This window comes from Apis mellifera, linkage group LG4 (genome assembly GCF_003254395.2).
Source record: "Apis mellifera strain DH4 linkage group LG4, Amel_HAv3.1, whole genome shotgun sequence".
NCBI classification, from domain to species: Eukaryota; Metazoa; Arthropoda; class Insecta; order Hymenoptera; family Apidae; genus Apis; species Apis mellifera.
Genome location: NC_037641.1, coordinates 5,010,441 through 5,024,161, shown reverse-complemented (window position 1 = coordinate 5,024,161; position 13,721 = coordinate 5,010,441). Strand labels below are relative to the sequence as shown.

The 13,721-nt window shown below is 36.2% G+C and overlaps 3 protein-coding genes across 11 annotated transcripts in view; 2 read left to right on the top strand and 1 right to left on the bottom strand.

Annotated features, from left to right (window-relative positions):
• Positions 1-13: 13 nt before the first annotated feature.
• On the bottom strand, positions 14-6,038 carry LOC552078 (glutamyl aminopeptidase-like). Of its 2 annotated transcripts, none has more exons than XM_006560577.3 (16): positions 5,515-6,038; positions 5,173-5,420; positions 4,951-5,098; positions 4,614-4,884; positions 4,022-4,287; positions 3,798-3,932; positions 3,357-3,640; positions 2,895-2,983; positions 2,702-2,829; positions 2,425-2,625; positions 2,260-2,339; positions 1,760-1,908; positions 1,547-1,679; positions 1,111-1,224; positions 909-1,017; positions 14-769 (listed from the first exon to the last, which is right to left on the bottom strand). In XM_006560577.3, the coding sequence occupies exons 1-16, from the start codon at positions 5,749-5,751 to the stop codon at positions 620-622; spliced, it is 2,742 nt and encodes a 913-aa protein (XP_006560640.1). In that variant the 5' UTR covers positions 5,752-6,038; the 3' UTR covers positions 14-619. The 2 variants fall into 2 exon arrangements, 1 of the variants encoding a protein (XP_006560640.1); XR_408769.3 differs by having other exon boundaries at positions 621-769; positions 1,760-1,879.
• A 329-nt stretch (positions 6,039-6,367) lies between these two features.
• Positions 6,368-7,529, top strand: GstS4 (glutathione S-transferase S4). 2 transcript variants are annotated; one of them, XM_006560503.3, is made up of 5 exons: positions 6,368-6,465; positions 6,543-6,691; positions 6,771-6,938; positions 7,054-7,199; positions 7,271-7,529. In XM_006560503.3, the coding sequence occupies exons 2-5, from the start codon at positions 6,547-6,549 to the stop codon at positions 7,436-7,438; spliced, it is 627 nt and encodes a 208-aa protein (XP_006560566.1). In that variant the 5' UTR covers positions 6,368-6,465; positions 6,543-6,546; the 3' UTR covers positions 7,439-7,529.
• A 510-nt stretch (positions 7,530-8,039) lies between these two features.
• The window catches only part of LOC411046 (serine/threonine-protein phosphatase 2B catalytic subunit 2), a 160,121-nt gene continuing 154,439 nt past the window's right edge, over positions 8,040-13,721 (top strand). For 5 of the 7 annotated variants that reach the window (XM_026440054.1, XM_026440049.1, XM_026440050.1 and 2 more), the window contains exon 1: positions 8,041-9,036. In XM_026440054.1, coding sequence (XP_026295839.1) covers positions 8,985-9,036 — 52 coding nt within the window. In that variant the 5' untranslated portion in view covers positions 8,041-8,984. Of the gene's footprint in view, positions 9,037-13,721 lie in introns of all 7 variants that reach the window. The other 2 variants (XM_026440048.1, XM_026440052.1) reach the window with 2 other exon arrangements.

The window sequence follows — 13,721 nt, the reverse complement described above, 5'->3', positions numbered from 1 at the left end:
TAAAATTTGGAGCGCGTTAATTTTATCATCGTTTGCAAATTAAATCTGGAAGATTACAAGGCAAATTTCTTTGAAAAATAATTATAACAATTTTGATTTCTTTCTTTGATTCGTTACTATTACATACGAATTTTACGTTTCTAGAATGTTTATAGTTTTGAAAAAAATCTCTGTAAACTATTATTTGTTTAAAACAAATATTTTTTGCCACAGAGAACTATTCGTGACGAGTAGACATAGAAAGTTAAACGAGTTTTAAATTTTGCGTGACAAAATGATTACGAGTGTATTTATGACGAATTGCGAATTAGTGTTATATAAATTGTTTATATATCTACATTAAATATCTGCATGGAAGATAGAAAGCAAAAAGATTAATCGATTTTTTTTTCTCGCGAAAATTATTTAATCTCAACTTGGAAAATAAATAGAAGGCATTATCTTGTTTACGAATTTACATTAGAACGTATTGTTAATCGAATTGAAATTATTACAGAAAAGATTATCTGCTTCGTATCTTTTAACCGATCGAGGAACATCAATCTATCAACCGATGGACCACATTGGCCGATAAATAGATTCCAAAATATATTTGACATAGATAGGAAAGAAAAAGAAATTAATTGAATCCACGAGAGATCAGCCATTGCTCGATCACTTGCATATTGATATCCATCCAATCGATATTGTTTTCTATATCTTCGATAGTGTTTCTCTTCATGCTTATGGTTATTTTTAAATCACCTTTTTTCATAAAGAATCTTCTTGCCTGTAGAAATAATAATTTTTCTTATTGGGAATGATTCGAATTTTCCAATCATATATATTTTTTGAATATCAAAGATTTTCGAGATATAGAAGATTAGTTTTAACAAATTTCATATATCCTTTCACAAAAATGATCTTACCTCCTCTAACTTTTGACGATCTTTGAACAAGGATAAGATTCCACAGGTAAGTTTTCCTAAAACGTAGTCGTTCGTCTTGTATTTTTCGCGTAGCTTTACCCAGTTTTCCCTACAAGAAAATTTAATATTTGTTGATCCACTAATTTAAACAATGAAAGTTTAACAAAAGCTCTCTTCCATCCGAAAATATTCATCATATTACTTTACGAAATTCCAGGCGACGTCCAACCCCACGGGATTCAAGGCAATCTTCATCAGCAACGTGGCAAAATCTTGCTTACGAATGAATGTCTCGTCCAATGCTTGCGTGAGATATCTAAAATCGAAGAGAAAAATCGAAGAATTTTATCGTTTCTTTTGAAACTAGGAAAAATATTAATTTGGAAATTAATCGATTTGAAAATTTCAAATAAAAAAAGAAAAGGGAAAATCACAAAAGCGATTGACAATCCAAAGATTTCGTAACGCTCCTTCGACTTACATATTCGCCTATAAATTTACATTCGAGAGGCGCCATAAATCGGACGCGAATTCGACAAATTGGACAACGACACGCGACAAAATAACAGAAAGGCCTCCAATAGTCGAAGGAGAATCGTTTGGAAATTAGTTTGCGAATGAATCGCTGCTTGACGAACCGTTTAAGAATATCCTTGTCCAGAACTCCAGTCAATCCGATCATCATACGTTCCTTTTCCTGTACGTCTTGCTCCATTTTCAATAGTTGCGACATATTCGTGTATATCGATCCAACGTCGCGCGTAAACAGACCTATATATCGTTCCGTACATTTATTGTATACAAATCGACAAAAAGAAAAAATATTTTGCCAAGTTATCACCAAGTCTCACCGTACGAATACACGATAGACCGAATATCGACTGGCAATGGTTCGTGCTTCACGTTCTGCAGAAAATTCTTTAACCATTTTCCAGCTTTCTCGATGCAATCCTCGTGGCCCACGCTGCAAGCTGCGTTCAATATCAATACACGAAATTCTCTTGAAACGAACGGAAACAAGACAAGATTTTCTTAATGGATGACTTTTCGTAAAATTATGTAAGAAGTATGTGAGAGAGGTTGTCTGAAAAAATTCTTTTTGGATTTTTAACATACGGATATCCTTGTTCTTTTTTTTTTCTTTGTGATTTTATTTTTCTATAATGATAATATTAAAGAATTGAAACTTTCTAATAAAATCAGTCGAAAAGAATTCATGAAATTAAAGAAATATTTACCAATTTCTCTTACGTACGAAAGATAATTACGTACATAGATAACAAAAATGATCTCTTCTCGTTCTCGAAAATAATTAAAAAAATTTCCTGTTATCACGCAAACTTGGACTAACCTTTCTTGAAACGAATCCTCTAAATGAAAATTCCACTTGATTTTGCGATAAATATTGTCGATTAGATTCTTCGCGTATGACTAGGAAATTTAAAACAGAGAAATATAAATAATTGTTACGATTATAATTTTATTTCTATATATATATTTTTTTTCTTCATGTTACTTGGAAACGTTTAAGCAAGTGTGTTCCTGCAAGCAATCTGTTCATCTGGTTGAACCATTCCACAGTAACGACCCACGGTTGATAAGCGTTTTCCTTCACCAGATAAGAAGTTAGGTTCATGACTACATAGTAATTCAAATCAGTTTCCGCTAAAAGAAAAGCATCGTGCAACAGATCCGCCCTGTCTATGGCGTTCAAAGCCTGAAATCGTTTCAACGTGAAATCAGAAGCTACGATAAAACTCTTATGAATTGTACGAAGTAATTCTGACGCATACTAAATGATTCTCTGATAGCAATTTGCTGAACGTATCCCAAGCATCTTCCGTGTAATTCACGATGTAATAACCGATAGAATTGTGATTCATTTTGATCCAATCCACCGATCTTCCCAAAGATAATTCCACTGAAATTTGGAGCGTAACGTTAAAAAATTGGGGATGAAAAATTCGTTACGTGTGCTATTATTACCGCAAGAGTAATTAGCGAGAAACCAATCCAACTTGATTTTATCTTTTTGTCTGCTCGTCACGTATTTAATGGGAATGGTCCAGCCTGTACTGAACAAAAATGAAATTTCGAAAAACTTCACGAATATTTTAATCCTTCTCGTAATTGTTTTCTGATCAGATCTTGAAACTCTCGAAACATCGAACGATTTCTTTTTTCCTTTCTCTCCTTCATCTCTGAGATTCTTTCAATTCACTCAAATTTTTAATCTATAAAATATATATTTTTCATTCTCCAAGCATTTGATTTTCGAATAAAAGAAAGTTTCGATGTTTCGAACGTTTCATCTCTAATTTTTCTTATATCTTTACTTTTTACTATATTCTATCTTTTCGTTTGTCGTCACTTTAATATTTTTTTTTTTTGAGTGACTCTTCATCTTTTTCCTTTTCAAGATTCACGTTATTCACTTTTTATACGTACTCGATCGATTCATTGTATCGTCTGCTCGTCACGAAGCGTCGTCGAAGCAGTTGAAAATCCGCTTTGTTTCGGCGGACGTTGACCACCGGAAATCCGGGGAATCTCATCCATCGAGAGACGAAATCTACGATATCGATGACGGAGTGCGTATTGTTCGCCAGGATATCGAAGAATTCTCGAGAATCAGCATTACGAAACTGATAGGTTTTCAGATACTTTCCGACAGTGGAAAACAAGCTGGCATTGCCAATAGCGTCCTCGAGCATCCTAATCACCGATGCAGCCTACCATTCAACCAACCACAATTGCTGTACTTTCTTTGTCTTCCTTCCGTGCCACTCTTCGACATTAATTTTCATCATCAAATTCAATCTTTCCAAATAATCTACTTCTTCTTGCAAGAATTTTCATTCTCTACTCTAACCGCTTTTCTCAACGTACCTTTTGATAGGTCACAGGATCGAATAGCTCTTCTATCTCCTCTGGATCCTCGATCCGTTTCACGATAGGCCGAGCACGCAGTTTCACATCGTGTTTCATAGAGACGTATTTAGTGTACAACGGGAAGGAATCCATCTGATGGGAAAGAAGATAGATTTAATGTTACGTGAAATTATATTTTAATCATACGAAGAAGTAGATCTATTCAAGAGATGAATGATGACCAGATTCCAATCGGGGAACAATGAATTAATGGCCAGATGCTCCATGTAAGTGGCGAATCCTTCGTTCAACCATAGATCGTCCCACCATTTCATGGTGACCAGATTGCCGAACCACATATGGGCCAATTCGTGAGCGATCGTCAAGCTTACGCTTCTTGTATTGACGCAAGAGCTGTTTTCGCTGTGAAGCAGCTCCGTTTCACGGAACGTGATCAAACCCCAATTCTCCATCGCGCCGGCCGTGAAATCAGGTATGGCGACGAGATCTGAGATCGGAGATGAATAACAAAATAATTATTCGAAATTGCTATCATTCGAGATAAATTGGTGTCGGTCTATTTTCTGAAAATTGCCAGTATTGGAAATAAATGAGCCAGAAATAAATGAAAGCCGCAGGGGAGAAACTTGATAAGCTTATTTTTATCGTTTCTCTGTCTTTCTACGTCATCTGGTAAAATAAAAGAGAATGTTTTAATATACGAAGGGTACGTATGTATGGGGAAAATTTAATTTCAAGATGGAACATTGGGGAAACTTATAATTCTTATATTTCAACCTATAAAATTATAAGATGAGTCGATTCTTTAATTACCAAGCTTTGGTAGGGGATAATCGATCTGAAACGTGTCTAGGAAGTACTTCATCGTTCTAACTGTGATGTTCAAGGCGAATGATATTTTGTGCTTGAACATAGGCCTCACGCAAATAGTTATTGGTATTTCATTTCCATTTAAGAGTTCCATATCGGTTCCTACGCAATCGAAGTCACTCACGAGAAAGCCAACGAGATAAGTGGACATTGGTGGCGTGGGATCGAAATGTGCGATTGCTTTGTCTTCCTCGTCTTTTATTGCCTCTATTTTCTAAGGAAAGCGGGCATAATCGTTGCATATCTTTTAATAATAAACTGGCTTCGATGATTCGATTACCTTAAGAGGCATGTTCGATTGTGCATGATACAAAAACATTTTCGTGAAAATGATATTAATAACGAAAATGGCTTTGAAATTTGGCTCGTCGAAACAAGGGAACGCAGTTCTGGCGAATAGTGGCTCGAATTGCGACACCGCTAATTTTCTGCGCAAAATAGAAAAAAAATTATCATTCGATTCGATGATTTATCCGAATATTATATATCAAATCGATTTTACCTAATCGATTTATCAAAGTAAGTGCTTAAGTAAAATCCGGTCATTTTTTGGGTCAGATTACCGGTGAAATCCATTTTCAAAATGTATTGTCCCTGGGAGATATTTCTATGAGTCTTGATCATCAACATCTCGCGTTTCATCATCTTAACGATAGATTGTATTTGAATTTCTGTCTCCGGTTTTTCTATGTACAATTTGATCGACGATACGGTCAAATCTTTCGAGTGTAAAATGATGTAACTTCGATTCTTTGAAAAGAAAAAAAAAAAAAATTCAAATTTTTACAAATATTTTTTAAATATAATCCCATTTTGTTTAATAATAATATCTAAAATTACTAACATTTAATAATTCGAGATCTATACGAACGTTACCGTGAAATTCATTTTTATCAAAATCAGGCGAAATCGTAATCACATATTTCTTGGGAACTACATCTTCTGGGAGACGTTTCTCGATTTCTATAGACTCATTGTAATGTGGACTTAAATTATTGGGAGGAACCTCGGCGTTGATCGCATGAGGATCTTTCGTCTTCATTAAGACTATTGTAATTAAGATAAATGGCCAGCCGGTCATTTCCAGAACAAAGATTCCTTGTTTCAGCCACACGATTCCTTTATCGTGTCACGGAGTTTAAATTATTGAAAAACGGATCTTTTTTTTTTTTTTTTTTCTTTCTTTCTGCTCACTGAAGTCTTGCAACTACGATGCAAACCGCTCAATCTCTTCTTTATAAGGTTGAAAGATTATTGATTCGAAGTATACGATTATTTTCATTCAAAAGAAACTGGATGATTTATAACCACAAGGATGGGTTAGATATCTTCACGTCAAGAGATATATTCTGCTCACTTCACTTTGTCCGCACAAATCGTCTTGATATTGGAAACAAAATTTTAAAAAGTTGATTAGAAAAAAAAAATTGTTGTCGTTGTTTCGACACATTGTATAAGTTAATGAAAAGACTAACTTGTGCTGAAATAATAAGTATCTATACTGTGATAAAATACAAAAGTGAAAGTAACCAGAAGAGTGGTCATGAACAGAGTTCGTAGTAGGGCAGTGAGAGCATTCACAGTATTTTATAGACAGAGAGAATGTGTTCAGTGATGAGAAGGACGAGAGAAATCCAGACTATGTGGAGAGGGAAATGTATAATTCTTATATAACGTTGGGAACCAGTTAATTCACAGTGACTTACAGTGTCTTACACTTGATTGTTTGTGTCTACTCCATTCATTTTCAGAACAATAAAGGAATAATCTATTATCAAGTTTCATAAAATTTTGTGTAAAATTGAAATTAGTGATTATTAAAAAAGAAAAAAAAAGAAAAAAAGGTTTAAAATCAACCATTACATTTCACGGATTAATGACAATGGCGAGTTACAAATTAGTGTACTTCAATGTAATGGGACTAGGAGAACCCATCAGGTTTCTTCTTAGTTATGGAGGCGTTGAATTCGAGGATGTTCGCATAACTCATTCTTCGGAAGATTGGAGCAACATGAAGCCAAGTACTCATTCTTTTTTTTTTTTTTATTCCATTTCGATAAAAATTTGAGAATTTCAACCTACATTTCGATATTTTCCCAGCGACCCCGTTCGGTCAGCTGCCCACGTTGGAAATCAACGGCAAAGTTTACTCGCAAACATTACCTATTTGCCGTTACCTGGCCAAACAGTTTAATCTGCTTGGCAAAACTGATTTGGATACGTTGCAGATCGACGCGATCGCGAGCGCTCTTTACGATTTCAGATGGCGTAAATATTGATTTCGTTCCCATGCAAATTGATTCCTTCACGAACTATATACTAACGTGAATAATGTTTCGATTCAGCTACGTGATCGATAAATTTCCTTTCTTCTTCTTTCCAGTGACAATATCGTCTTATTATAGAGAATCCGATCCTGTTTTAAAAGCGAAGAAGAAAGTCGATGTAATGACAAGGGTAATACCGTTTTACTTGAATAAATTAGAGGAATTGGCAAAGAACAATGGAGGCTATTTGCATGGTGATAAGGTGAGCGTATTATTCATTATAATTGTAAATTGGTTATGAAATTCATTGAGTTATATTTTATTTATTTTTAGTTGAGTTATGCTGATCTGTTTTTCGTCGGCATCTCAGATTCGTTGAATACGGCTTATGAATCGGATATCACGAACGACAAGCCCTATCTAAAATCTCTGAAGCAGAAAGTATTGGCGATTCCAAATATCAAAGCTTGGGTGGAAAAAAGACCGAAATTGGAATTTTAATGATCTATATATATATTTTTGATGTTTATGATGTAAAAAGTGTGCATTTGTATATTGTATAAATATAACGAAAGCTCAAATTCAAATATTAGAATTGCATTTTAATTATTGCATATTCAAATTTGGCGGTATTGCATATGGTCTGCTAACTTACCAGCTGTTGTTTGCACGTTTCAATGTTTAATGTTTAATGAATATACGATCATTAAATATACGATCATGATAAAATAATAATGTTAATTAAAAATATATTTAAAATGCAAATGGAATAAATATTGTAACTGCAAACATTTGAAAATATTCAAAGTTTTCGTTTTCGATGACTAGCAAGTGGTAGTAACCTAATTGAACAAAACAATCGATGAATCTGTTTTTGAATCTTTTTCTCTTTTTTATAATGTTCTTTCGGACAAGGAAGTCATATCGATTGATTTTATTATTTTAAAAAAGATTGAATTTTAATTTATTTAGGTGCAAGATCGTCGATTGACCATGGTGGTTAGTGGCGCCTCCACTCGGTAAACGAGTGGCGGCAGCTGGTGGCGGCGCGGCCAATAAGCGCTCTCGAATGATCGCTGCGCGTGGAGGGCTGCGCGACTGTCTCCTAGCCGCGGAGCCGTCAGTGTGCGCGCCGCGGAGAGCCAGACAGACAGACATCTTGTAGTAGAATTTAGCGGCGTGGTGTTTTCGACCGTGGGTGTCGGTGTCACGGTTTCGTGTCGCGGTGCTCGTCATTACGGTGTCGTCGCCATCGCCGTCGTCGTGGTCATCATCGTCGTCTTCACCGTCGTCGTCGTCGCCGCCGTCGTCGCCGTGATCGTTCTCCCTGTGTTCACGCCGCAATTGTGTCGTTGTCGTTGTCCTCTACTTCGTCGACGTCGTTGCGGTCGTTAATAATCATCGTCTTATTGTCGTTTACCGGAGGTTTTGTCGTGCTGCTCGTGTGGTGGTACCGCGGTTGCGAGACCCCCTCGGTGCGGGCCGTGCAGCTCGCGTGGTCCAGCGATCCAGTTACTCGCCCCGCAAAAGGCGTTGGTGGTATCTTTTGTCGGGCAGAGAGAGAGAGCGAGAGAGCAAGCGAGAGAGGGAGTGAGAAAAACGAGAAGAGGCATACTGTAGGTCGTTCGGTGTAAATATACGGGAAGTGAGAGGAACACAGCAGAATAATTTCTCACTCTGCAAACGCCCAATGAACAACGCTTCAGAGCCACCGATGTGCCGCACCGTGCGATAACTTCCGTCACCTCTCCGACCCCCGTCTCCTCCCTCCCCTACTCCGTGCGTGTATGTGTGTGTGCCGCGCCGGGCTCTCGAGGTGAAAATACCGCCCTCTCCTTCCACCCAACCCCCCGTTGGAGAGGAACCTACCTCGCGCGAGTAACTACGGCTAGAGAAACAAGAAAAAAACAGTGACAGAGTGACACGGTGAAAGAGTGGGAGAGAGACGATCCTGTGTGACCGGGAAGAGGAAGAGTGAAATAGAGAAGAGCAAGGAGAGAAAGAGAGCGAGAGGCCGGCGCCCACCCGTCAACTATCCTGATACAGCATGACCTCGAACAATTCGCAGAAGCTCTCCACGACGGAACGAGTGATCAAAAGTAAGCAACATAAATATTTTTCTTATAATCGCGATCGTGAATGGTATATCGTTGTATATGATATACGATGCCAGCTTGGCTTTGTACGTGTCAGTGTACGCGCGATCTTAACTTGTGTGTACGTGTGCATGGCCCTGCGGCCTCGTCTTTTCCGGCTACCTCGGTCGGTACGTCAGTTTACTCTCGCATTTCTCGACTTGCATTCGTTTTCCTCCCTATCCGTATTATTCGTATTATTCGGATGAATCTTATCTATCTACGCTACGATTATCTTAATTCTTCAAACAAAATGTCGTATCGCGATGTTTCGAAAACGAATGAGAAATAAATAGGCACGTCAAAACACGTCGCGTGTCGTACAGGATTGATTTTCTTCGTAGCTTCGCGGCGCCATTGCTATCGACCTGCCAGTATTCTCATTGACCCTTCGAATCATGCTTTTCCACTCTGCCGTTTTGTCTGCAGTCCCTTGTGTACGTAGAATTTCATGAATAGATCAGAAAATAACATTCTATTCCCCTATCCATTATAATTTCTCTCGATTTATCTCTCGCGCGATAGAACCTAACCTAATTCGCGTTTTACCCATCAACCCCGCCTCCCCCGCCATCTTCTTGTCTGCAGAATCGTGCGGCTCGCGCGGTTAGCCTCGTTTCCACGAGGTCGAGGAACGGAATCGTCTCGAGGACGCGGCATGCCGCTCGAGGATTTCACGTCTGGACGTCGACGTTCGAACAGCTGACCGGCTCGCGTGTACGTGCACTAATGCGTATCCGATGTAAATACGTGTTTCGTAGCTAGGGAAGCAATCATTCGAATCAACATAGTTTTTACAAGAGCGTTAAATGATAGATTAATTTAGAAAACGCATTTTTGATCGTTCATTTTTCTCAGTATCTTCACATTAGTGCAGTTTCAACCGACCTCGTTTTTATTCCGCAGAATAATTAACATCTCTGTTGGTAACCAGCAAACGCAAAAAATGCGGTCAAACGTTGCGCTATGAAACTCGTCGATATGTAGTCGTTAAGGAGCTCTCCGCAATGACCTATATTCATAACGAAAGTGATTATTTTTGTAAAGAATGAAAATGATTATGTTCGATTCTTTTCATCATTCATGTCCTCGCTTGTTCACTTTTCATCGGTCACTAGTTTATGCTTTCGCACCTTTAACCGCAGTGCGTATTGCACTCGTACAATGGCCGCTGTTGGGGTTAATTTCGTTTCCATTCTTTCGGGCACGCGTCAAATCATTGTTTCGCCAATACAAGTATGTCTTTTTTAACCGAAGAAGCGTGTTGACCCACATTACTGGCGAAAAGGGGAAATTGGTTCAGGATGTACAGGTGGCACTTTAGGTCATCGACCTTTATTGCGTGGCGCCCTCCGCGTTGTTTTTCTTCCCTTCCGATTTTCAAGTTCCTTTTTTTTTTTTTTTATTCTTGTTTTCTATTCTCGTTTTCCAAATTTTCCTTCGATTATTCTTTATTTTCATTCGGTAATTTCGTTAATTTTTTATTCTGCGATTAATTCATATCGGTTCTTTCAAAATATGTAAAACTTTATGATTAATACATTAATATCAATTATTATAATTATTATAATTATTATAACATTGCGTTTATTATTTCTTTTATTTTGGATTTTTGGAATAATTTGGAAAATTATCCTCAATTTGAATCCATAAGAATTTCATTTTGAAATATATCATTTTAATTTGTATTTTGTATGTTTATCGTATATGGTACAAAATACAAATTGAGAATAAAAATTGTAAAATTAAATAAACTTCAAATCTTCTTTCATTTATCTATGATTCAACGATATCAACGGGGAATTAAAATCATGATCATGATAATTAATATCTATAATTATATCATATTTTGAACTTTATCTTAGTAACCATGTTCCTATCTTTGAATCATTCTTGTGTATTCATTTCATTATCATGTTTCGTGACTAAATTACGAATAACAATTAAACAAAATACAATCGAAGCTTTAGATATTCATCACGCAATTCGATCGATCGATTACAAAAAATCTTTTTAATTTATTGATTTCACTATACGCGCGTTGAATTGACAATTAGCCTGCGTAAGATGAAATGGATCAAAAATAGATGTCGTCGGTCACGTGTATGACCGCGAACTATCAACTACCGAATATAACTCATTGTCGTGACGGGAATATCGTAATTTGGAGGATATCCAAGCCTCGTCGACGATTAACGATTTTTAATCGGCCTTTTGATAATCCGCTTCCCATTATTCATCCACGATTGCGCAGAGGACAATTGCATTCGCTTCTCTCTTGTTTCTTTCCATATTTTTGCGCTGTTTTATCAACTTGTTATTGATGTTTATCCAATTATCGCGAATTTTTCACGAGATTATTTGATTATCATATTGGTTAATTTACAAAATTAATTTACACTGTTATAAATTTTGCACGACTTTTAATTTATTTCTCGTTTCAATGTTATTTTAAAGTTTTCAAAATAGATTTAAAGCGGATATGGAATTGAGAAATCGACAAGAGAGTAGGAAATATATATTTTTAATAATTTTCGAGTTATTATATACGCTACACGCAAATAAAAGCAAAAGATTTAGATTGTTTCGTTCAATAAGAAATTCTTTACTGTTAACTATTTTTAATATTTTGATGCAAATTGAAATTGCTTTTCGAATTTAAAAAATTCAGAAATTGAAATAAAAACATACTCAACGTAATTAATTATTAATTAATATTATTTATTTCGATAGAAGAAAATTTTAACGTGCTCGTAAATTCTTATACATTTAAAATGTATTTTTCTGCAATTTCGTTTTTCGTTTATCAATTTGCAATCACATTATACGAATCTTTGAAATAACTTTAAATTGCAATGTCTCTACTATCCACGATATTTAAATTAATTATCAACAAGACAAACAAATTTATTTTAACGAATAATTTTATAGAAAATTGTAGCGCATCTACTAACTCGAATAACCTGTTTATTCCGTTATTCGTTTAATTTAATCGAATTCAATTCGTTCATCTCGGATCGAAAACATCGTGTTCCGTTTAATATTTGTTTCCTTTTCTCCTCGAATACGTTTGCATCGTATGATAGAAACGTCACGGTTCGAGGTCTACTCAGGGTTAAGTTATACGTTGACTTCCACTTCTCAGTCGTCGATCGAGCCGCGTGTGTGCCAGTTGGTATGGAAATTAGGCTCGCTACAACCGACGCATCTGTCGAGACAAACTGAAACACGAGTCATCTTCGTTTGTTATTTTCTATTTATTCATCGTGCTTATTTTTCACTTTTTTTTTTTTTTTTTTTACGCACGAGTTGTACATTTTAATATACTCTCCGCTTTGGAGTGGGAGTATAGTTTCTCCATGTGTTGATATTTAAAATTAATGACGATTCAGGGACCCAGTGGAAAACAAGCGTGTGCTGCCATATTCGTGTATCAATTTCAATTTTTTTCCATCATTCATTTCATTTCTTTGTTCAATCGTTAATATTAATTTTTTATATAATGTAATATAATGTCGATTATTCGAGCTATCTTGATAAATGCTTTTGGATAATTAATTTTATCATCTATGATAAATTTATCCTCGTGAATTATATCAGTTTTCCTAACTTTTTGACTAGTATTTCACTAGCTCAGGTGAACTAGAAATGATTTCTGGCGATATAGATGATAATTCATTTTTAGTGGGTATTAGGAATGATTTTAAAGCACTTTATGCGAATGATGACAGGTTAGTGATGTAGAATAATAAATTTATATATATAGAAATGGGATTTTTGCCCAGGCCCTTGGCATCTTCGTATGAAACACGAAACTAAGAAAACAGAAGGTTCTTTTGATCTGTATGTTGTTACAACACCGTGATAGTACGGTTTCTTAAAGAAAAATAAAATTGTATCCTACAAGTTTACTTCTAATATAAACTCATCTGTAATAATTACTTTTCCCTATTACTCTTTTATATCAAATCTAATCAGCAGTAAAAGGAAAAAAATATATTGAATATGTTTGATAAAAATTTCAATTTCGTAATTTGTCGAAATTAAAACGTGGAAATTAAATAAATAAAGGAAGAAAGAATCGCGCAATTGTTTCAACTCCTAATTAATTTATTCCCAAATGGAATTGTGAGAAATTAAAGCACGAATAAATGCGCATAACATTGAGAGCGCGCACAATTCAAAACAAAAAATGAAAATAAATAATCAGAATAATTAACGTGACGGCGAATAAGAAAAGGAAGTCGCGGTGGAACAGTACTAAATATTATTTTAAAAGTTGACGACAACCCTCCCTATCACGCCGCAACATCAATTTACATCGGCTCAACCACTTTCTCCCCGTTGGACAATTACCGAATTTAAAAAGCATCGCGTTACACGGCTCTCCCATTACCGAGCTAATATTTTTCCAGTCTAATTGCGCCTCCAGCTACCCTCCCACCAACCTCCTCTTGAATCGTAGTACCGAAGAAATTTACACGAAAACGAAGGAACGAACCCATCCTCGACGCGTGCCCTTCGACGATTGCCTCGACAATTGCCCCCTTCTCCACGAATTATCGAACTCTAATTTTGGGCGTGACGCGTCGATTATCGAAACTATAGGATTGGCTCGATTCGGATTTTTCAGGGTCAATGTGAATCAA